The sequence below is a fragment of the Paramormyrops kingsleyae genome, chromosome 4, assembly GCF_048594095.1.
Source record: "Paramormyrops kingsleyae isolate MSU_618 chromosome 4, PKINGS_0.4, whole genome shotgun sequence".
Lineage (NCBI taxonomy): Eukaryota > Metazoa > Chordata > Actinopteri > Osteoglossiformes > Mormyridae > Paramormyrops > Paramormyrops kingsleyae.
The window spans coordinates 39,324,463-39,348,622 of record NC_132800.1 but is presented as its reverse complement, the minus strand read 5'-3'; the positions used below and the strand labels follow the sequence as shown (position 1 = coordinate 39,348,622).

General features: G+C 47.7%; 1 protein-coding gene across 5 annotated transcripts in view; it reads right to left on the bottom strand.

The window, feature by feature from the left end:
• The window catches only part of cdh7a (cadherin 7a), a 45,127-nt gene extending 23,826 nt beyond the window's left edge, over positions 1-21,301 (bottom strand). For 2 of the 5 annotated variants that reach the window (XM_023842314.2, XM_072711322.1), the window contains exons 1-4: positions 20,974-21,268; positions 14,698-15,148; positions 4,111-4,405; positions 541-660 (exon numbers count right to left, since the gene is read on the bottom strand). In XM_023842314.2, the coding sequence (XP_023698082.1) occupies positions 541-660; positions 4,111-4,405; positions 14,698-14,934 (652 nt within the window). In that variant the 5' untranslated portion in view covers positions 14,935-15,148; positions 20,974-21,268. Of the gene's footprint in view, positions 1-540; positions 661-4,110; positions 4,406-14,697; positions 15,149-18,768; positions 18,842-20,653 lie in introns of those variants that run through there. The other 3 variants (XM_023842315.2, XM_023842313.2, XM_023842317.2) reach the window with 3 other exon arrangements.
• Positions 21,302-24,160: the final 2,859 nt, after the last annotated feature.

Here is a 24,160-nt window from a genome sequence, read left to right as displayed (position 1 = left end):
CTGAAGAGTCCTCACACATGGGTTTGAACAACTGACCTAATGGTTATCCCAAAAGCCTGCGTGCAAATTGGCCCTTTGTGGATAAGATTGCCCACCCCTGATCTAAATAGACATGCTAGAGAACCATCTAAACAGAACTGGAGATACTTGTTGGAGAATCATCTAAACAGACCTAGAGATACCTGCTGGAGAAGCATATAAACAGACCTAGAGATACCTGCTGGAGAAGCATATAAACAGACCTGGATATACCTGCTGGAGAAGCATCTAGATATCCAGAAGGGACTAAGGCCTTAAATAGGGACAAATCCCTATCTGATGACCTTTAGCATAAATGGTCTATGTTTGGTGAACATAGACATCAATCCCAGCTGTCCTTGGTGGATGAAAGAACATTTTAAATGACTAATTAACCAATAATAATGAATTCTGCTCCGACAAATTGGTACATTTCTTCAGAAGTTTTTAAAAGCAGAACATAATTAACAGAGACAAATTATGCTTCAGTCAAGTCGTTTAATGAGTGTTGTTTTATTGTACCTGTTTTTGGCTCCACTGAGAAATAGGGCTGCCCCTCCAGGATGCTGTAGACCACTCTGGCACTGTTTCCATACGTGGGGTCATCGGCGTCTGTCGCTGCCACCTGAACCACTGAGGTTCCTGAGGAGAGACGCCGTTGTCACTCTGTGCGGTGCGATAAACTCACACCTGTGAAACGCAGCTGTTTGCGGATGCTTCGCCTCAGCAGAATAGCTGAGTTTTAAAAGTCACGTTTCCACCGAGCGCCACGCGGATTAAGGCTTGACCCAAATGAGCACTATTTAGCACGGCTGACTTCTCGTACAATTAATTCTATTAAAAACAGCTGAAATGTCAGCGCTGAAGATTTGCTAAATCAAGCTGTCAACGCAGAAAATTAGCCAATCATGTAAATTCTCGTTTAATGGTAGAAACCAAAGGGCATATGCAAAAACTATTCACACGGTTGTTTTAGCAGCAAAGTGCCCCAAAGTGGGTTAATTACACAAATATGTTCAGTCAATGTACACACACAACACACAGCAGCCATGAATTAGACGGGAGCAGTTTCGCTTGACGGCAAATTTCACCATGAATTCCCAAGGTTGTTTGGCGTTTCCTCTTCGTAATTTCTGGCTCCTTCTTTTCCATAAAAAGCTTTTATTTTTAAAACCCATAACTTGACACTCAATCACCACTGATGAAATTTGGTTGCAATCTGAATGTAATCTGTGGAATTTAGTAGGCAGCTAATGAATAATTCAATCAAAGGTTCACAAAAAAAGATTTTTTTTTTCCGTACACACTGGAAGTCCATATAAGGTTAAAAGCTGGAGATGTGATGTGTAAGCAGCTTTCATACCGCAGCGTATTCAAGACCCTGTGACCTGCATTCCCATCCAGACGCTGCTCTTTTTGAGCAGATATCCGCTTTCAACGGTCATGGTAATTCACCCGTCTGGTTTTATGGAGCAATTATCGCCTGCATTTCCTTGTTCATTCACTCATTAAAAGCGATTTGTTTTCTTTATGATGATGATCACATTCACCCTCGCAGGGACTGATTTTAAACATGATCGGTACTCGGGATGCGTAAAATGTTGGCTTTTCATATCTGATCTGTATGAGAATCCAAGGCAAAACTTCTCCGATTTTAAAAAACCGATACGATTCAAAAGGCGACTTAACTATCACACACATCTGTTCTGCTATCGTCTTCCCAGTCCTTGTGACGGAGGTCACCGGGGCGAGCCTAAACTAGCGGCTGACTGAATCGACATGCGTGACAGGAGCCGGCCTATCTGCTATCTGCTGTCTGTTTAAGGGCTAATTTAAGAAGACAGATTATAGAAGGAGACCGTTATCTGGGTGGATGGGATTTCATAATGCGCAAACCTTTTCAGTATAAAATGATCACATAAATAGTATCGGAATATTACAACATTTCTTCTGAGAAGAAGTACGGCCCCCTCAGCGTTTCCGTACCCTGGGCATATAAAGAGAAGTGCCAACCCACTCGGGGGAGATTTTACTTTAATGGCAAAGTGCTTATGAAGAGTTCTTTGTGTGCCGTGCGACCCGCATTTACTGGTCTTTTAAAGAATGGGGTGCTCCTTAAAAAGCTTGATTAAAACACCCCCTTTTCTCTGTCTTTAAGTGGAATTAACCGGTTTAACCAGATGCAGGTAACGTATAAACCTTGTGTGTGAATATTCTAAAGGGGACACTGCGTTTCGCTGACGTTCCGAGTGCCCGCGTGTGGCCCGTAGAGTGAGTGAGTATGTGCTCACCTCATCATTAACACGACCGCGCTGCGAACAGAGTGTTTTCACTGCGGCCATTTTATCGCTCGAGAATAACCTGCAAACTGGCAAAAAAAAAAAATCAGTCTTTAGTTAAGGCCTCAATAGCTGAGCAGAGTCATGAGATGTTGGAGTTAAAATTCAGCACAGCTTGAAGAGCATTAGAGATGTTTAAATCCAGGTCTTTGGGTACAAACTAAAGCTGCTGGAAATAGAGCTCACAAGTTATAACTGTCAGACTCTTGGGTAGATTTGGGCTGCTCTAGGAATCCAAAGGCAATGCCTGTGTCATAACCTCATTGGATATCTGCAGTTTTTAGGCCACGCGGTCTTCACGTTTACCTGTCAGCTCCGCTCCTAATGACCTCGTTAAACCCATAATTTGCTCCTAATTGAACACATTTATCATTCAGGTCTTTGCCTGTTAATAATTTAAGACACATCTATAAAACAACCACTGCGTTGCCCTGCTCGTCCTCCAACTCATGGTTATAAAACACCTTCTAGAGACGCTGGCAAAGAGCGCGACAGTAATTCATCTCTCATTTAGTAGCACGGGGGGTGGCGATTGGTATTTTTGGTAAAATGTAATCCTGGGTAATCGCTGAATTAATCTGAGCATCTAAAGAGGGCAGAGCTGCTATAACGCATCAGACTGATCCTCCTCTTTTCCTTCCAGCAACAAGAACTACATCAATATGACAGACAACTTAAAATAAAATGCCATGGAGTTAATTCTTCAAAGCAGGATGACCCTCCATTCTGACTGTTTACATCTGGGCTCCTGCTACTTTAAAAAAGTTACTTTGAACAGCATGATTTTACCACGGACACCACGGAACAAAGTAACATCCTGTGTACGTCCCTCTCAGAATGGTCGGTCTACAGCACTGTCACTGACTAATGCACAGAATAAATAACCATAGTGCATCCTCCGTGTCTATTGATGTTTCTATTATGCAAGCCATTACGATGACTCTCTATCTGGCTAGAGATTTTCCCATTTAATATTACTGTTAAAGCCATTTTCCACTGTCTATTTACAGGCTCAGTCCTATTCAGTGCCATTCATTCCACCATAAAAAGCTACTTCTAAATGACGGTAAAGAAGCTCGCCGCCGGTTGATCACCGTACACCTATGCTCATTCTCGATCTTCACGCCCTCGCTCTTTGCTTCAGACTGGGAGCATTTCCAGAACCAGAAACTTCCCGAACCACCCCGTCTCTTGTAGGCGGGACATTTAAGCTCCCCTTCGGTTCCATAGCTTCCGTTTGTTTGTTTATATCATGCTGTCAAGCGGCGCCATCATGATACGTAAGTTTAGCCTGTTCCAGGACTTTACGGGGATAAAGTGTCCCAATGTGTATTTGTTTTTAAACGTTTCACTGTGCAGTATGATAGGGACAGAAATGCAGTGAAACGAGGTGTTCCGCTTCCAGCATGACCCCGACCCCCTGCATGGGGAGGGCTGACTGCAAGGCTGGCTTAGGTACTAATACCTGTGTAACATCACGTCAAGGACACAGAACAGTGTTTGTTACTGGAGGGGGTCAGCATTTCAAAATCTGACTATAGAGGTATATTTTTTGGGGGGATGAACAAAGTCTAATGAAATGTTCTGGTATACAATCCCCCATCCTTCCTGGTTCCTATCGCCGCATCCTATCAGAGGCCACCCTGCGATCCAGGCGCTGAGCCATGTGACTCCCTTCGCTCTGCCATCGTTCTTTTACGTTACCCTCCTCCACACAAGGCCATCCACCCCCCGGCTCTCGCTGTCCACTCACCAACGGGGGACATCTCGGGCACGCCGGCGGTGTAGGGCCCGTCCAGGAACTTGGGCTCGTTGTCGTTGATGTCCTGGACCTTGATGATGAACTCGGACTCGGGCTCCACGGGCCGGTCGGTGGCCCGGTCCACGGCCTGGGCCCGCAGGGTGTAGTAGGCCTGTTCCTCGCGGTCGAGCCGCTTGGTGGCGTGGATGTCACCCGTGTTCTCGTCGATGGTGAAGATGGAGCCGGCACCCTCACCGGACAGGACGTACTTCACTTTGCCTTCACCGTCGTCCACGTCCGAATGCAGCTGCAGAGGGGGAGGGGGGTGGGGGGAGGTACAAGGTTTGAGGAAAGAAGCTGTACGATACCTTAACCCCCCCCCCACATTAGATTTGCACATCATTTGAAACCCTCGCTGTTGATTAGTACGAGCATCTATCTTTCACTTATTTTGTTAATTTGTTTGTTTGCTTTTCAACTTTTATTGTTTTTGATGTTATTCCTATTTGTTTCAGTTTCGTTTGGTTTTGCACGGTACTTTGGTCGACCTTTGTCATTTTCAGTATGTGCTATAATAAAATTTTGGTATGATTAGATTAGGTGACGGTGACCAGACCCCTCGTGCTGGTGACACACGGCCTGAAACGGCAGGAATCAGACTTACCGGGCCGCGATAGGGCGACTCAGCGTGGCGAGGAAAAGAAGGGGCGGGCCACTAGGGGCCTTCTTTATCATGTCCGCTCCTTTTATTTTTTTTTTTAGATATAAATATATAATGGTTAAGCCAGCAAAAAGCTCAGCAATTACTTTCTTTTTGTTACGATTCACAGCTTGTGAGTTTTCCCTGACACGCACCTCCCTGAGCTCCCTGTACAGCTCGCTCCCGCCCCCCCCGCCGCTCGCTGCCTTTGTTTAACAGCGCTCCCCGGAGGCTCGCCGACTGCAAATAAAGCTGAAGGCTTTTTAAAAACATCCCCGATAAAAGTCTTCCGTCTAGTCTTCAGTCCACCAATGGCCCCCGAGCCAGACTGGAAGCTGGTCTTCAGCATGTCACTCAGGTCAGCTTCCAGCACCACCCAGAAAGTACCGGAAGAGAGCCCATGGCAGGGCGAGGTGGGCTGCGTGTGCCCAAACCCCCCACTACCACCACCAACCACGGAGCTGAGCTCGAGGAAACGCCTGGACAGACGACCGTCTGAAGTGCTACAACCTGACCTGAGATCAGAAGCGGAGGCGGCATGTGCTACCAAGCCGATATGCCACCTGGACAGCCCGGGCAGATGAGCCGCGGGACGCGGGACCTTGGCCCCAGGAACACAGATGGGGTGCTGCTCTTTTGTGGCTTTCAACTGATCTGAGAGCAGCGATCAGGCTGGTTGCTAAGGACATTCAGGATGTGTGAATAAGTACCCCCATCCCACCAAATGTTAAGGTGAAACTAGACTCTTAAATCACCCCCCACCCCAACCACTCAAGGTACCTTATTCATGGCACCACTCAAGCCCCTTGTGTATCTTTTTATTTATTTAATGTCATAATGCTCCTGAATGCATCTTTCTGTATGTCATAGTCTTGGTTGTTGTCTTTGAACCTCGAGCAAGGATTGCTCCCATGCAAGGAGCCCAATGTACCACCTGCGCAAATGGCTAGAAAAGCTTCAATTCAATTTGATTCAATTCGATTCGATTCAGTTCGATCAGTTCAGTCCAGTTCAGTTCAGTTCAGTGAGGAGGTCCCCATCTCTCTGTCCTGTCCTTCACGGCAGCTCAGAAAGTGGCTCGCCCCTCTTGGCAGCCATTTCACGGGTTAACATCAGGCGGACGCTACATGTCAAGCAAAAGTGGTCGTGATGGATGGTGCTTACTGTCTCTTACGATCTCAAAGCAATGAAGAGAGAGACAGAAGGGATATGAACAATACAGGCACATCAACTGGAAGGATACTAGGGTTAGGGTTAGGGTGACCTCAAAGAGGCTTTTGAATGGAGGTAATAAATATGAATGATGATTGCAATTTTCTGGACGGTGCTTAAACACCAAGGGGTCAACAGTTTATGCCAACTTGGGATGATCTCCCATTCTGAGGCCTCACACCTTGTCGTTTCAGGCCATTGCTAAATACTTTGTGGTCGCTATAGATGCATTACCAGCACAACTGCCCTGTAGAGGGCGTCATCCTGTGCTGCCATCTTCTTGGTGCAGCTACACTCAGCACCTTGAAGCTGCGGCCCGCAGCCTGGGGTGAGCTGGCTGCGGCTCTGAGCAGAGCAGCCACCCGTGCTGTCGCTGGCATGGAGCGCGGTGGGAGTATTAGACACCTGCCTGAAGGCACAGAGTGTGGGCAATGAGCGTTAGGAAGAATACCGAGCCCCTCTGACAGGCAGCTGTGCAGCATGAGAAGGCACATGTGCAACATGCAATGACGCCGGTGCAAAAGGGTGTTTCTCTCTGACCTTCAGGTACATTCAAGACACACAGGAAATATATCACCGGCATCCATGACCGACGGCAGACGGGGGGGGGGGGCGTAAATGCAGAGACTCCAGGAGACGCCGTGCTGCCCTTGGGACGGATGATGGGGGAGGACACAGCGCCCCCTGATGGCGCCAACAGGACTGCAGCCAAGCTATCAGAAGCAGCATATTGCACTGTGAGAAATTGAATGTCATTACAAACATGCCATTTCGTCTCTGGCAGTCTGGGAGACCAATTACGCAGAAATATTACGAGCACTGCTTGTTTTATACGGTGCTAATTTGGCATTCATCTGTCTGCCACCCGTCACGCTGGAGTCTGGAGTCCACAAATGCTCTCTGATTATCGACGCTGCCTCACGGCGGCTGCCGGCACGCGCCGGCGTCCATCGCCAGCGTTCGTCGCCAACGAGCCGGTCTCACGCCACCCTCCAGCTATCCTCTGTTTACAAAGTTAAAGGACCTCCAGCCTGCGCAGTCGCTTCCCGCAGTAACTGATCGCACCCGACATGATGCTCCCTCTCATTTTTAGGAATATCAGGCTCTCGGGGGTTTAGGGCGGCCAGGGGGAACCGAACTGTGAGCCGCGATCCTCTAAGGGAGCAGCTGCTGTGACTCCTTGGAAGGGGGGAAGCGAGCTTCCTGTCGTATGTGAAAAGGCATCATCAGAAAAGTCTGGGGGAAAGAGTTCTGCTCAAAGAGGCACATACTCACACCCCCCCCCCCCATTACACCATCATAAACCCTGTCTTCTGAAGGCCCCAGCAACAAGGAAAATCAGCATAAATGAGCATAACGATGAATCACAACACAACACCACCAACAACAACAGGCTTTCAAGCTGGAAAGGTTTCCCCAGCTGCATTTTCGCACTGGCCAGAAGACAGCGGGATTCACCCAGAGCGACGACTAAGATCATTTCACCTGTGATTTGCAGAACTTGACCACATTCACACCTCGGGAATAATTACGGAACAAACCATGTGGATGAACAATGAACCCAGCATTAGGGAGACGACGTGACGTAGAGTCACATTAGCGTCCCGTCAGGTCAGAGCGGCTCTCGCATGTCCGTATCATTCCCCATAAGCTCAGGCACAGGTTCGGGACTCCTCAGGGTGGCTGCGGCGAGCCGAGCTAAGGGGATGAACATTCCGGAATACTGCATTCACAACGATCCCCAAAACCAGACTAAGAGTTGGTCTCGGACTCAGTACGCAGCGCAGCACTGCGGGTTTATTTATTCTAGCTATTTAGGTGCGTGTTCCCCTGAATTGGATTGATTAACTGGAGCCGCTGAATGGAAAATCTTTCTTCCTCAGAGGTGAATGAGCACACAAAGCGCTATATAAATGCTAATAGCATTGTAGCAGTCAGCCCGCTGGCCCGTTCCCGGGCTTTCCGACGCGGAATGGAACCCGGGAAGTCAACTCATATCATCCTTCACAAAAATGTCAGCCAGATCCTATCGGAGGAGAAATCGCTGCGATTCCCTCCCTTAATTATCTGAAAGAGGGCCTATTCACGCTCTCTGTTTGCGCGGGTGGGCGGGGGGGGGGGGGGGCGATGCCAACACGCTTGGCAGCCTGACGGCACACGTCTGTACGAATGAGAAACGTTTGTGTGGGGGGAGGCAGAACTCTCCCTCGGCGCATTTAATTACCAAAAACAGGTCGGGACCGGTGTGAAATGCGCACGCTTCCCGTTTCATTGGTTTGATTCCCCAGGGGCATCAGAACCAGCATCGGCTCATTCTCCGGGGGTGAGCTGGAGATTCCTCGGGGGAACGAACGGATCACGGTAAGGAAGCCGGGAACGGATTCCAGGGAATACCACACGGGCGATAAAAGACCCTCACAAAATCCATACCAATAAACCAGGATCAATTCTTGCTCTGTTTTCCTGGGGACAAAAACAAGCCTTGAGGTCACCAGCACATGACCCTAAGGCTGAGAGAAGATGCAGCTGATGCGAGAGCGCCCCTGTCAGGGCACTAATGAAGATGCACCGCTGGTGTGAACGGCGGGTCGTCCATTATCGCTGCTGACATAAGTAATCTAACCCCAGAGACGCGGAGAACCATGAATAATTACCCAGGGCACAAACCGCTGAAACGTGCTGGCGCGATCGACACAGAGTCTGCACAGATAAAGACGTGCTCCCCATCTGTAACCGCCTGGCTGTCAACTGTCCCTGCCATCAGACCAGTGACAATTTGGGGATCAACCTTCCCTCATAAGCTGCATAAGCCAAGCACTAGAACAGCATTTACAGCGACCATTTGTGCAGAACGTGGGGTGACAAAGGCAGACAGGTGCTGCGATTCTGACATAAATGAGTCTAAACGTACAGGAAGACACGGAGAACAGGAGACGTTTATCACAGGAAGACATGGAGAACAGGAGACGTTTATCACTGAGATTTAGCATGGAAACACTGTCCTCAGTGAAGCATCCTGAGAGCCGTGACCCAGCGGCTGCCCAGCAGACGATGAAAACCAGTCAAGTTCAGCTTTGTGTACGGAAGCCCAGAGAGCCCATTTCAGGCCTCGTCAGCCAAAGGCATCATGGGATGCGGCAAGATCCCGCACTTTTAGTTGATTATCTCTCCAGGGGCCATTTTGACATTGACATTGATGTCACTGCCGTTCTTTGCATGTAGGTGGGTTTTCACAGCCATTAAATGACCTTCCTTCAGTATGAATTCCAACAAAAGGTTGGCTTTGCATTACTGTGCAACAGGGTTAAGGGTCAAGGTTACTTTAGGGCCTCTCAGTGCTGATTCACTGTGGCCAGACATCATGTCACGAATGACATTTTCTTTCCGTTGAGCTATGAGAAAATGCTTCATTTTAATACTAAAGGTCAAGGTGCCCATTTTCCATTTTCTGGCAGTTTGGGGTGAATCTGTATTCCAAACAAACAGTAAGTCAGAGAGTCTTTAAAAGTCCTTACATTTGATACTGCTAAGCAGAACACAGCAGAAAATACTGCAGCGAATAAAAAAAACATATGTATGTTTTCCTAACTGTACAGTGTGTAATATTTCCTTTAACCAAGAATCCCGGCCACTCAGTGTGAACCTATTATAGTAGGTAACTGCTCTCCTGTTTTTTAGGTCAAGTAGCTGATGCTTCTTAGTAATGAATGGATAATTTGGGAAAGTTCAGAGCTCTGCCCAGAGAAGCCAGCAAATGGCATGGTGTGTTACTGGCCGAAACTGTACTTGCATGATGCCAGCCAATGGGACAGTGTGTTACAGCCCTTAAACCACACTGGTGTGATGCCAGCCAATGGGACAGTGTGTTACAGCCCTTAAACCACACTGGTGTGATGCCAGCCAATGGGATGGTGTGTTACAGCCCTAAACTGCAAATGGGATGGTGTGTTACCACCCTAAACCACAAATAGGATGGTGTGTTACTGCCCTATGCAGTGTTGGCTGCGGGAGATTTATAAATAAGAGCGATGACAGTTTTTGCAGTGGGTATCACGGTTGGATCTGAGAAAATGGAACTGTGTTTGAAGCTGACTTTACCAAAAGTGTTTACAAAAGTGTACAAAACTCACGATTAACCGTACATTACACTTACTTACACCATCATTACATATTTCTTTTAGAAGATGTTTGTGGAGGCTTTGTACACAAACCCCTATGATCAGCTTAAGATTCCCCCGATTCAGAATCCATCAAACCACTGTACAGACCACCACATAATACACGCCTGCCACATAAAGTAGCCTGGCTAATGAGGAAAAGAAGAAAGAGTGATGGAATGCAGGCAGAGAACCATCAGTACCCTAATAAAACCCAAGTGACTAATTTTAACTCCAGATCCCACAAAAGCAGAAAACCTGCAATTCATTATTTATAAGCCTATAATTAAACACAAGAAAGACCAGACCTCTGTACCCGAGATCAACCCTACTGTCCAATCACAAGGGAGGCACTGCGTTTACATACCAAAACGTAGGAATGACGTGTCAACTGTTCCTGACACCTCCTGGAAGGGAAGAACCTTATATTTCAGGGGCTGTAGGGATGTGACTCTCTCTGCCTCTGACAGCGATCACCAATGTAAAAACCAACGGAGGTAACCAAACCTGCACACCCTTTGATTCAACAAGGAGATGAACCTTAAGAAAACTAAACTATTGATGTTGGCCAATGGCGAAAAAAGGGGATCTATGTTCATTTCATGAGCAAGAATGGTTGAATGCGTATAATGACGTTCATTATATCTGCAGAAGACGGTTTCAGGATTTGAAAAAAAAAAAAAACATAAAAATGTTTTTTTGACCGTCTTCATATTGGACATGGAAAGGCGGCTCATTAAGTCACCGTGTGAGTGACACTGTGGAGCTGGGCCTGTCAGATGCATTTGTGTGCCCCAGCGGCAGCTAATAGGAGATAGCTGCCAATGGCAGCCAACAACCACCAAGAGCGGCCAGCGAAGAAGCGCTCGTCACACAAAGGAGATCGCAGCCTGATGCGCGGAGTGGATACAGGTCAGGCTGTTCTCCCACGCACTTTCAGGACACTTAGCGCTCCATCTCTGACCTCCTCCATCATGATTGTTGACCTCCATTATGAAACATTTTCTTGCAAGCAAAGAGATTCCCTGGGTGCAGAGAGCAGAACACAGGAAACGTTTTACCTCCTCGACAAAGAAACAAAACACACAAAGGAGCCCCCCCTCAGCCTCAGCACAATGCCTGTCCCTCACCTGGGGCTCGTCCACACAATGGACACTCAGCCAATGTGTCATTTCTGTCACTGCCCCCAAAGCTGCGTGGCATCAAACTCCAGACTCATCTGTCATGCTAATGAATATTTCCCTATTTGCTATTAACATCACACAATAGCAACAGCAGGGTGCACTTTTATGGTTTGTTTGTTTATTTGTTTGCTTGTTTGTTTATTTTTAGGTATTATGCTTGCCAAAGCCCCAAACATTTCTTCACGCTGTGAGTTTGGGTCCTGACCCAAAGAAGCTGATAGCATCAGATTACACACTTCACAGCACCACCAGAACTCCATTTAACATTCGATTCACTTTCATTCATAAAGCTGTCAGGTGCACAGAATCAGTCCCAGAGTTGGGTAATTCAGGTCCAGAGAGTAAAATTCCAGACCGGGATTTTGTTTCAACCAACCAGTTGAGCATAAAGAGTCACAGTCACAGAGTACACAACTGGTCTGGTCTTTTATTCTCTGGACCTGAATTACCCAACTCTGTTTATTCCACACCGTGTGGATCAGTGTGTTCAGTGATCCAGGCCACAGTGGTGGCAATACCACTAACAGCCACCGGGGCCATGGCAGGCATCAACACAGTAGATCAGGGGTCACCAACCTTTTTGAAACTGAGAGCTACTTCACGGGTACTGAGCCATACGAAGGGCTACCAGTTTGATACACTCTTCTTTAATCATGTATAATGAACATGTTTTAAATGCTTTTTTTTAAGATATTGTCATTTTCAAATCTACATAAATTCAAATGTGATTAAAGAAGAATAGCAACAGGATAAAATTAAATTTTAGATGCTGCTAAATGGTGAGTTGTGCTATTTTTAGAACAGGTCCGCGGGGAACTCATGTGGTCCTTGGGGGCACCCTAGTGCCTGTGGGCACCATGTTGGTGACCCCTGAAGTAGATCATATGAGGGCTTTTAAAGTCTGGTCAGTAAAGCACAACTTTCTCACCACAAAACAGACATGCTGGTACCCCAAATTACACATCAGCATGCCTTTTAAATGGGACCAATGCTTAGATAATCGGCTTGAATTCGGTAGGTCAGTTGCTTTGATCAGTAAAACAACAAATCAATCAATCCATCTGTCCATCCATCCATCCATCCTCTGTACCCACTTGTCCAATTCAAGGTCAAAGGTATCCGGAGCCTATCCCAGAAGCTATGAGTGCAAGGGAGTGAATAACTCAGGATACGGTGCCAAGCCATTGCGGGGCACACTCTGTGGTGTACATAATGCCTAAGTATTTTACAAAGAACATGACAGAATGGGTTTCTCTTTAATGGGCACGGTACAAAGAAAGTAAGGCTAGAATACGGGATCCACATTCTCCAAAAGCATAACAACAACTGATGTCAAACCAAGGAATCATAACAAGATGGCTAATGCTAACGGGATAATTTCAACAGCAGCTTAAAACCAGTTAAAAATGTCTTTTGAAACATGCAGTCTTTCAGCTACAAAGCACAATTCAGTTTGATCAGCCCAATTTAAATATGACCTAAGATGCATAATCTTTAGTGCAGTAGTAAGGATGCTCATTTAGAATTTTAGACGATACAATTCTACGTTTTTGTCGGCGAGTTGGCCGTAAGGAGGACCTGACTGAAACAGTGGTGGCTGTAACTGTCACAGTGTCACTGGCATCTACAGAGGGTTTTCAGGAGGCTGTCACGGGTTCCACCTCTGGGTAACTGAAGAGGATATCAGTAACTCAACGTGAATTGTTAGCTGGGAATGTGAATTAGTGATTGGGATCCACGTGGAGTTTCCAAAAAGCGCTGCTTCATCATTGAGTTTCAGATTAGCATGACAATCAGCACCCAGGACCATCACGCAGTTTCACACGAGGGCATGGAGAGGGGACCAGATTTCAGTGGCGGTTTGTAAGGAGAATCTATCACCAGGTTCCGCATCAGGTTTCAGGCAAGGCGAGTTTACCGTGTTTCGCCCAGCCAACGTGAGAGTGGAGATTCGGCCTTAATCCAGACTCTCTCTGCCAAACACCAAGCATCTACCATCATTACACATTCTGATCATTATGGTAATTACACTAATTACCTGGTTACGCTAGTGGAAGCACTGCTAATCAGCTGCTCTTCCCTGCACAGCACAGCGCGCAGAAACACACGGAGCAGCTGCGGCATAAATAGCCAAGCGTGCCGCTTTAAGAGCAGAAATATGGCTCAGAGCTCAGCGGGAAACAGGCCGTGCTCCCAGAACCGCGACATTCTAAACAGCGCCATCAGCAGGACGACCGAAGTACTGCCACTACTAAATGGGACCATGTCGCCTTTGAGCTTCAGACAGCGTGACGATCACCGAACCATCCCCTCACAGAGGCAGCCTAGTGGGCAGTTGGCCTTTAGCTGAGTTATCAGCAAGCAGCTGATCCTCACCAAGTTCCAGACGAGGCGGAGAGTCAGTGACCGGCTCGGTTCATTGCGGTAGGCTCTCTCCCCTCGTTCATTCTCACGTTCCCTCTCTTCCTCCTTACACAGCTCGGTCAACAGGTCAGATCATGTCTGGATGAGCTGCCTGGCATACCAAGCTTTTTCTGGTGAGCCGATGGGTTAGGATGACCTAATCCATATCGCCGGGACACTATGAGCTACTTCAGGCTTTACAAACTACTTTAAACATAGTTTAACGGCTGTGCTCGGCTAAATAGTTCAGTTCTTGTGCTTTGACTAGTTTGTTTCATGGATTGAAAGACTCATCCAGCTGTTTCACATAACATTAGTGACACATGCATGATTATAGAAGACTTGACCAATCAGCACACAGCAAGACCTCAGTGCTTAAGTGAAATCCGGGTCTTTTTAATTGAAATGGTATTTTACAAACCCTATCCCAGGTCATAGTGACCCCCCTAACATGGGTTAGGTGGCTACGATGGGTATGTGGGCTAGCAGAATTTATTGTGGGGGACCCATTTCGACCCCAGACCCCCTTGCCACTCAGTAAAGATTCATCACTGGGGAACACCCCCGAATAAGAAAGTCCAAGGCCGGTGTAGAATTTAAATCCACCCCTAGTACTGACACTGACTGATGGGCAGTCTGACACCGAGTCACTCTAGTTTCTAATTTAATTTAATCTCTATTAAAATTACAATATGGAAATTCAAAGTGTGGCCTTCGAGAACACCTGAGTACAGCTGAGTACGGACTCATTCGTGCTGCTCTTCTTGTAGGAATGACATTTTCTATTTCAGAAACTATTTGATGTCACACAGTTGGGTGTGTGTTCTATTCCATTTCTCAGAGCTTGCTGAGGGCACACAGACTAAACTGGTACAGGGACAAATGAATCCTGGAGTTAGCTGATTACATCACTAGTTTCGGCACAAGGTGGAAAGAGTCCTACCTTCCCGACGTACAGAGGATCCTCCCCGGTGTACTCCTCCAGAACGAAGAACTGGTTCCACACCCAGCTACGCTTCTGCCTGTGCCATGACACGCCCAAGTCCCCAGGGGGCGCAACAGATGAAGGGCTGGAGCTCTGGCCCGTGAAGCCCACCTCCCAGAGGGCTAACAGCACTGTCAGCGTGGCCAGCAGGCCCCCATGTGTGGGGTTACCCATTCTGACCCAAACCCACTGCATGTCTCCTTATAAAAAAGTACTGGGAGAAGAGAATGCGCCACCTAGAGATCCAGGGCCAAGTCCACAGGTCAGACTTCTGCTGTGCCTCGGAAATTGTGGAAACTCCGTCCAGTTAAGGGAGGGAAGGGAGAGCAGCCAAAAGCAGCGACAGCGAGAGGGGAAGCCGGTGGATGTAGAATCACTCAGTTAGCAGGCAGCTTGGAGAAGCAGAGACCTATCGAAAGGGAAGGAGAGAGAGAGAGACAGAGAGAGGGAGGGAGAGAGAGAGGGAGTGTGAGAGATGGAGGACCACAGTCACTTGACACAACCAGCGGGCCGATCAGAGCTCAGCTGGAGGAGGGTAACACATCACTCTGACCATCACAGAACCATTTTATCTGCTGTCCACGAATTAATGAGAGATTCATTAAAAAGACAAAACGGGCAAGTGTGTAGATTGCTGATTGGGAGACGTCAGGGCCTACTTGCTGTCTGCAGGCAGATAAACTTCTTTAGAGAGAAAGAGAGAGGGAGAGAGTTGAGAGTTTACCCTCTCACTAATAAAATCCAGACCTCCCCCAGCCAATGAAAAGTTACACAGAAGCTACTTTGCCGCATCTCTGACGTCCCCTTTGAGTATCAGCCATTTCACTCAGAGAGCAGCCAGTTTCAAACAGCATTAAGACTGGTTCATACTTCTTCGCACGCGTACTAGCGGACATGTCCGCTCAAACCTTTACGACGCATCGCACGCCTCAGCGGACGGACGCCCGCAGCACTCCAAATTTGTGTCCGCGCAGCTCTGCGAACAGCGTGCAAGATCGATTTGCTAGCGTCCATTTTAAATGCCAACATGGATGCTTTTGACGAGCGTTGGGGTAGTTTGCGAACCCTACAGACTTTTTTACAAGGTAATAAAACTGTTGCATACATGTAAATGCGTGTGTGTGACAGTACAGATTTCTCTCACATTGCAATGTTGGCAACCCTGTGAGGTGGCTCTCTGAATTTGTAAAAAATAAAGAAACGGACACGACCCTCACTGCTGTGGTACGTGTTATTCATCAATTATTATTATTATTAATTATTATCAATCATAATAATGTAAATACAACACGAGCGCATGCACTGACCGGAGTATGCGGCCTGACCGGAGAGCTATGAACGTTTCCGTGTACGCATACGCAGAGTGGATAGGAGACTGTTGCGCTTGTGCGGTGAAGTATGAACCAGCCTTCAGAGGATGCATGGCCTCACCCCTTCATCCCCCTCCCCCTTCTCTCCCCACTGCCTTTCAAGACTATCCCCATGCCAACCCCCCCCCCCCCCGCCCCCCCCCCCATGCACACACTGGCGCATGCTGGCAATGCAACGCCCAGCCGACATTCTCGGGCTTTTCCATTTGCCTTAACAAACTGCTTATCGAGTGCCTGTAATTACCCCAGAGAGACGCTGTGGCCCTAAATCAAAGCCATGCGTGTCACCGGCGCCCCCTATCAGCGCTTCTAATTTAATAGGAAAAGAACACACAAAGATTACCGTCAGGCAGTCGTACTCGCTCACCACCTCTAACGATAACTACGGCTTCCAGGCAACCGTCTACATCGAATCCACGCGCACATCGGCCATCTGTGCAAAGGCGTTCAGGGTCGATGTTCAGTGCTATGTCTCTCCCAACACACCCTGTCCACCAACTGCTTAAGGTTGAGGTTAGGGTTCAGGATGTTCGGTGCCATAATTTCACTTCAGGACCACTCGCCCTTCTCGCTCTTCAGAATTGCGTACAGAAACTTGGGCTCAAACTGAAGCAGCTCTGGACCTGTGGAGGAGCTGAGGGCAGCACCAGCCCCCTGTTGGGATGAGTGTCAGATGCGTGGAGGACTGGCGGCTTCCTGGGACACCCCCGGAGGGCAGCAGCAGGCCGACGCTGGGATGAGCGCTACCCAAGCCCTCTAATCTCACACACAAGCTGCACATTACATCAGGATTACAAGTGCTTAGCAGGCCAGTGTGCCTCTTCCACACCCACACCCGCCCCAGTCTGCATGTTCTACAGCCGCTGATGGCTGGTCAGAGCATGTGGTGGGGGGGGGGGTCAGTCCACACATTCACTCATGACCTCCATCTGAGTCATTTGTCACTCTGTGTCCTTACTGCACATGCAGGTCTAACAGTGCCTGTCGCACAGACGTCTAACAGTGTGGAGCTCCCAGCTCCCCATATCGTGCCTTTCACACAGATATTGTGCAGTGCAGACCCGCTCCCCATATAGCGTCTTTCACACAGATGCCGCAGTGTGGACCACCCACTCACCAAATAGCGTTTTTCACATAGATGCTGCAGTGTGGACCCCTCCATCTACCCTTATAGCACCTTTCACACAGATGCTTCACACTGCAGATCTCCCATCTGCTCTTATAGCACCTTTTACACAGATGCCTCACAGTGCAGACCCCCACGTGCTCTTATAGCACCTTTCACACAGACACTTTGCAGTGCAGACCCTTCATCTGCCCTTATAGTGCCTTTTACAGAGACATCTCTCAGTGCAGACCCTCCCCCCATCTGCCCTTATCGTGCCTTTCACAGATGCTTCACAGTGCAGACCCCCACATCTGCCCTTACAGTGCTTCTCACACAGACACCTAGCAGTACAGACCCCCCATCTGCCTTTATAGCGCCTTTCACACAGGCGCCTCACATTGCAGCCCCCCCCCATCTGCCCTTATAGCACCTTTCACTCACGACACCACGCAGTGCAGACCCCTCATCTGCCCTTATAGTGCCTTTCACACAGATGCCTCGCAGTGCAGACCCCTCCATCTATCCTTATAGCACCTTTCACACTGATGCGTCAGTGTAGGCCCCCCATCTGCTCTTATTCGGCATTTTACACAGATGCCTCGCAGTGCAGACCCCCCCATCTACCCTTAGGGCGCCTTTCACACAAACAGCTTGCAGTACAGACCCTCCCTCCATCTACCCTTATAGCACCTTTTACACAGATGCCTCGCAGTGCAGACCCTCGCCTTCTGCCCTTATAGCACCTTTCACACAGATGCCTCACAATGTAGACCCCCATCAGCCCTTACAGTGCCTTTCACGCAGATGCTTCACAGTGCAGGCCCCCCATCTGCCCTTAGAGTGCCTTTCACACAAACAGTTCGCAGTGCAGACCCTCCCCCATCTGCCCTTATGGCATCTTTCACACAGATGCTTCACAGTGCAAACCCCCCATCTGCCCTTATAGCACCTTCCACAGATGTTTAGCAGTGCAGACCACCCCCCATATCCCCTTATAGTGCCTTTCACACACATGCCTCACAGTGCAGACCTATCCAGCTTAGACCAAAACTCTTACCTACATAGACATTGTAGCTTTTCATCTTACTCTGGTTTTTATTGAATACACCACTGAAATCCAGACACAGCAGCCCAGCCACGAGGGGCCAATAAGCTCACAGCTGTTGCTACTCAGAACCCAGTGTCTACAAGCATCAGTGCTACCCCCACCCCTGAAATAATAACCTCTAATCATAGCTGTAAATAACGATCAAATTATCAATAAAGTTAATCTAAATCTAAGCCATCGCTCGAATAGTGCTAGCGGGGGTATTCAATCCACCAGCTTAATAGTTAAGGTAGTCATTCAGGGCTGTTCAACTAACATCACAGCTGAATCACTTGCGTTTCTCCAGTGTGATTGACTCCAAATGCACACCGCGTCCGGGACGGGATGATGAAGTCTCGCTAGCCTCCGGTGCCGTATGATAGGACCCCCCCCCCCCCCCCGAAAAGATAAATGGCACTGGCGTCCACGCTGCCTGGACCACCTGGACACCCGAGCGGCAGCACCTAGTCTCCGGACCCACGCGGAAGGAGGAACGTCGGTGTTTCCCTCATCATCGCGCACGCTGCGATGCGGTCGGGAACCGGGATTATAGCTGGAACGGCTCACAAGATTCACATATAACCCTCTTTCAGACACTGGGATGGTCACACACACACACACAAACATTTTCAAATCAATACATCCGATGACTGAGATATGCAAGGAACAGCAGCTACGTTAATTTTGCAATTTTGTTACATTAGGCTATATGGTAACTTAAACAAATATGCAAATATAATAAACAATTATTGGCAATATCTTTTCGCCTTGGCAATTCAAAAGCATTTGGAATACGACAAAAACCACAATTATAAATTAAACGATAAACGATCCGACCCGTTTTACAGTGTGATTTTGGGGCAGATTTAATTTCTTATTATCCTTAACTATAAATAATATTCTTTAGGTCTTGTGATATCAGCCACAAAACTTAATCAGCCTAATCCAGGACCACCTGAAAACGGCGCCTCCGGAGCGGTCGGACCCAAACAGAAAGACGCTGCAGCAGGGAGCATCGCTGGGGCTCATGCTGCTCCCGCCCCGCCCCGAGGGGAGGTGTCCGGTCGTGCCCCAACTTTATCAAGGCGCCTAATTTGTAAACCATAATCTAGAATGTTTGGCAAACCAGAAGCAACTAAAAGATTGTCATTCGTAAGCTTGCTGAGACAAAGGTGCCATCTACAACTTAGTCATTTTTTGGTTAATGAAAAAAATAAAATATACTCTGTAATTATGAGTTTTACGGCACCGCTTTAATTAACCCTCTGCAAAATGCAGTAGAGCAAAGACAGAAAATGCCAAAAAGAAGACAAATGCGAGCCGCTCCGTTGGCAAACTTGCTCCGGAGATACGGGGCAGAGAAATGCGAGCGTAGGGTAATATTACGGAGTCTGTATCGAGCACTTTAAACAGAGGATCGGTTTAAACATCATGGCATATACGGACACGCCATCCCAATTCTGTCCATGCTGATACTCTCATAACAGATCGTTGCATCTTCAGACACGCCATCTCCATTCGGTCCATCTGAGGATGTGTGACACCTGTCAGCTCAGGGCTTTCTCATCTGCATTATTCATTACAAGACTGTTGCTTGGCATGTATGATCAGTCATCCGTCTACAGAATAAGCAAGTCACGTATCCTTCGAACTTTCCTACACTTTGACCCCTTTTCTAAAACCGAACTAATGAAACCCGACAGACACAAATGCATAAAAAAAAGTCCCCGTCCGGCCACGGTGACACCCGGGAGCGCAGCTGTGTGACAGGCTACAATGACCGTCGGTCATTGGGGTAACGCGAACAATTAAGTCGCACACGGGGGACAGCAAGGAGAAAACAAGAAGAAGCCGTAGTTACTTTTTAAGGTAGATCTTAACGAGTTATTTGCTGCAGATACTCCGTTATCTTCCCCCAGTAATAACGCGTCTATATGTATACAAGCGGGTTTAGTCATACACATATTAATGTATTAGCCTAATAGGTATACTAATATCATTATTTACGCTAAATAAACATCTCCGACAACGACGCACAAAAACTTAAGCTACATTATTAGCAAAAATGGAAAAGCTCCACTTATACAAACAAATGTATTCTGGATGGTTACGGTACTGGAAATAAACCAAAAGGGGATCGATACTGCTGAACATAAATGACAAATAACTCCAGCGTTAAGACGCCGCATAGAAACTCCTATCTGACGAATACTGGTTAAAATTAGACACCCCACGTTCACCAAATGTATTATAGACCTGGCAGCGACGTATATTCACAGAAAGTATAAACCCTACAGTCCTTAGCGAATTATTAAGAAAATCCGCGTGTCTAGGATCTATTGAACTTACGAGGCGTGTTTCTCCGCTCTTTAATTCCTGGATGGAGAGTCTGGCTTTTTCTGGTAATAAGCGCATCCCCGCGTGTATTCGACAGTCGTTTATTCTTGTTCTTGAAATAAATGTGTCCCTGCATGATGCCAATACGCCGAAACTTGGGATCTTGGTGCTTCTTAAGCACTTCCAGCAGTTGCCAGTGGACCTGCCCGGTGATCTTCTGTACATCAATCCATCACTCGACCACAGAGTTTGGCCATCCGAAAAGACAAATCGCAGATAAAAAGCCAAAGGAAAAAAAATCGTTGAAAAGCCCCGAAGAGAAGACGCCTTACCTCCGTTCGGAATGGTCGCGTCTTCGCACCGGTGCCGCCGCCGTCAGGGCTGCAGGGAGCTGCGCTGAGGAGCCCGGAGCTCCCGCTGCGGACCAGCCGTGCCCAGGCGCCCCGGTGTCACAACAGAAGAAAGATGGGGAGACACGGGAAAAGAGAGGGGAAGACGCCAATGCGAAAGCACGCCTGCCCCGCAAAGCCATAAGGATCAGCAGAAGAAAAGTGCTGAAGAGTGGCCCGGTGCAGAAGTAGTTCCCTACATGATGAAAGGTGGAGGATGCGGGGGTGGAGCTCCAGCCGTCCGCCTCTGCTGCTGGGGGCATTAGCATCTGAAAGCCCGGAGCTCTGCTAAGAAAGTCCCCCCCGCCCCCCATTCTCCCTTTTCCCTCTTTCACTCTTTTTAATTTTCAGCCCTGGCCTTGGCAGTGTTGAAAAGGGTAAATTTACGATTAGTAACTGATTATCAGCGTAAAGCAAATTAACAAATTGGCCATGAAGTGACCCACACCCCTCTGTGCCCAGATACGGGATGAATAATAGCCTTATTATCGCACACAGCCCGCAGTGAGCTGTCAGTCGTGCTTTTGCCAGGCGAAGGCGCCTGCTTTTTGTAACCGCAAAGAAAACAGTTGTTTCTCTTTCCCCCCTTTTTCTCTAAATGACTGCAGCAGATTTCGTGGTGAAGACTGGCGAGTACATGCAGAATCAGCGAGCATTACGGCCGCCGAGACACCGGGCACCGCTGCCCTTATTACTCACGGCGTCTTTCCACATACTTTCAAGAAAACGCTAAATCAGCTACCGTTAATTAATTGGCCCTTGTTTCTGCGCCCGGTATCTCATCTTAGGGAAAGTGGGGGAAATTAATTCTCAATTAATCCCACACTCAACTTACTTAAATGAACTTCAGGTATGATTGTTATCCATGTTGTGAATAAAGTTTTTAAATGGACCCTGAAGGGTATAGAGTAAGGCTTTATAAAGCCCCCCAGGCCATTCACCAGCCAGATACTGTTACAGGTGCTGAACCAACGCTCTCCCTTAACAAAATCTAAACAGAAACCTTCCTTAGTGTAGATCTCCTCTGTTGGATTTGTCACACTACGTAACATCTCCACCATGACAGCAGCATGAAGTTCAGCTTAGGTGCAGCTTCCATCAGTGTTTTTTTTTTTTTTGAGTTTGATGCATGACTTACAGGGATTGGGGAGCACATCTGGAATCACGCTATGCTAAGCGTTTGTGAGAATTACAGAGAAGTTTCTTGACTTGCTTCATGTTGAGCCTGTAGATATGTTCTCCTAGCAAGGTCCATCTGAAGCATCACCCATGGGAAGCGCTATAGATAGATAGATAGATAGGTAGATAGATAGATAGATAGATAGATAGATATGGTTGTGCAGCATTTTATGGGAATGAATCTTTTCATAAAGTCTTATTGATGAATTCCCTCACATCAGCCGCTGGTGGTTCTTCCGGAGCTCAAACGTCTCCCTCCTTGTTCTTTATTTTCATCCACATATGACACAGTGTAAAGAAGGCAGCGAGAGAGTCACGTCACTGGTTAATGCGATTTAACTGGCAGCCACGCTGCTCTGATCCATCACTGGCAAAGGCCGGAGGGCCCCTTCTCTGCCTTCGCCATCTGAAGCCAGCTGTTGATCTCTCATCATCATCTCCAGATTCTTTCCTGAGATGATCGAGTGCCATCCTGATATGCCAGCCATGCAGATATACCCTCATACCTGTAAAATAGGCATCTCCTTTTATCCAGCGAATGGGGGAATCACTCGGCTGAAGATGTACAGTATCGGGAGGTTAATAAATAAAGGAGCGAAGCAAACTAGGGGCATCACCTTAAGCAGAACGATTTATATATATTTCACGGTAAATCAAGGGATCAGGATTTATCATCAACCATAATATGGCGTGTTTTCTGGGCAGCTGCCAGTCAACGGTCCACTGTGGATTTAATGCTTGTTTACTGCTTTGGGAGAATGACTCACACTCGCAGATTATCTTGTGTGCCCCTTGTCTTTCTATCCAAGGAATATGAGCAGAAAGCCATCCGATTATTTATGATTCATGTGGAAGAGCTTTTGGCATCTGCCTTCCAAGTAAGATACCTTTCATTTTAAAAGCAGAAACCTAAAGAGGACATTTGTGCTATACCATTATGTGGGTGTTCTCTCTCTCCGAGTATTAAAGCAGCTGATTGTGAGACAGGTCTGGGGCCTCTGCGTCCATCCTGGAGGGGCGTGACCCTCTCTCGCGTGTCAAGTGGCCTCGCCACAGATCTAATTGAAAATGTGCCGTGGCTGGCTGCAAAAGTGCTCTTGATAAATGAATGATAAGTGTCCCGCTCAGCCTTGTGCTGCCTTTTAAAAGTTCGTGTCATTGGAAATGAGAAAACTTAAGCCTGGCACCAGGCTTTAATACTAATGAAGAGATTTGCTGTTTCTTCGGCATTTGTTAAGAAAAGATGAGGGAGAAAAGCGGAGACTGGATCACGGGGCGCCTGACGAAGTCCGAACAATATGTTTCCTGTGTCAGAACCGGAGCCCAGAAAAAAACTAATAAAGAGAACGTTAAGCGCTGCTGGTTGTGTCAGGCGCACGCGGCAGGAATGACAACGAGCCCCCAGGCATGGATTTCTAAAGCGCGCTTGTGCTCAGAGGGCAAACTGTGTGGTTTCATGCACTGGGAAGGAACTGGAACTTAACCTCCACACTGTGTCCACATCAGGTTCATGGGGGGGGGGGGGGTGGGGGCACGAGATGTCCAGAGCTGAACACCCACGATGAGAGTCACTGCAGGAAAACCGCGATGATCAAATCTCCTCTGCATCTGACAGTACTGGGCCTAAAAGTGTGCATGAATGTCTTCTCTGAAAGATGTCACATTCAGTTTTCCCCATAAACTGTGAGGCTGCTGTTGTGTTTTACTGGGCATTTTGGATAATGACAGTGGAGAATAACACTGACATGCAGTTGTGGCCATAATCAGGATCGTCACTTCAAACAAAGGGGTAACTTTGAGGGGCAAACGTGCAGAAGTCTCTCAAAACAAAGGCATGTTGTGTTAGATACTCACACCATGAAAAAGTACTGATCCAGTACTGACTGAGTACTTGCCAGTACAGGACTCACAGTACTCACAGTGCTTCCTATTGGCTCGAAATAGATGCATA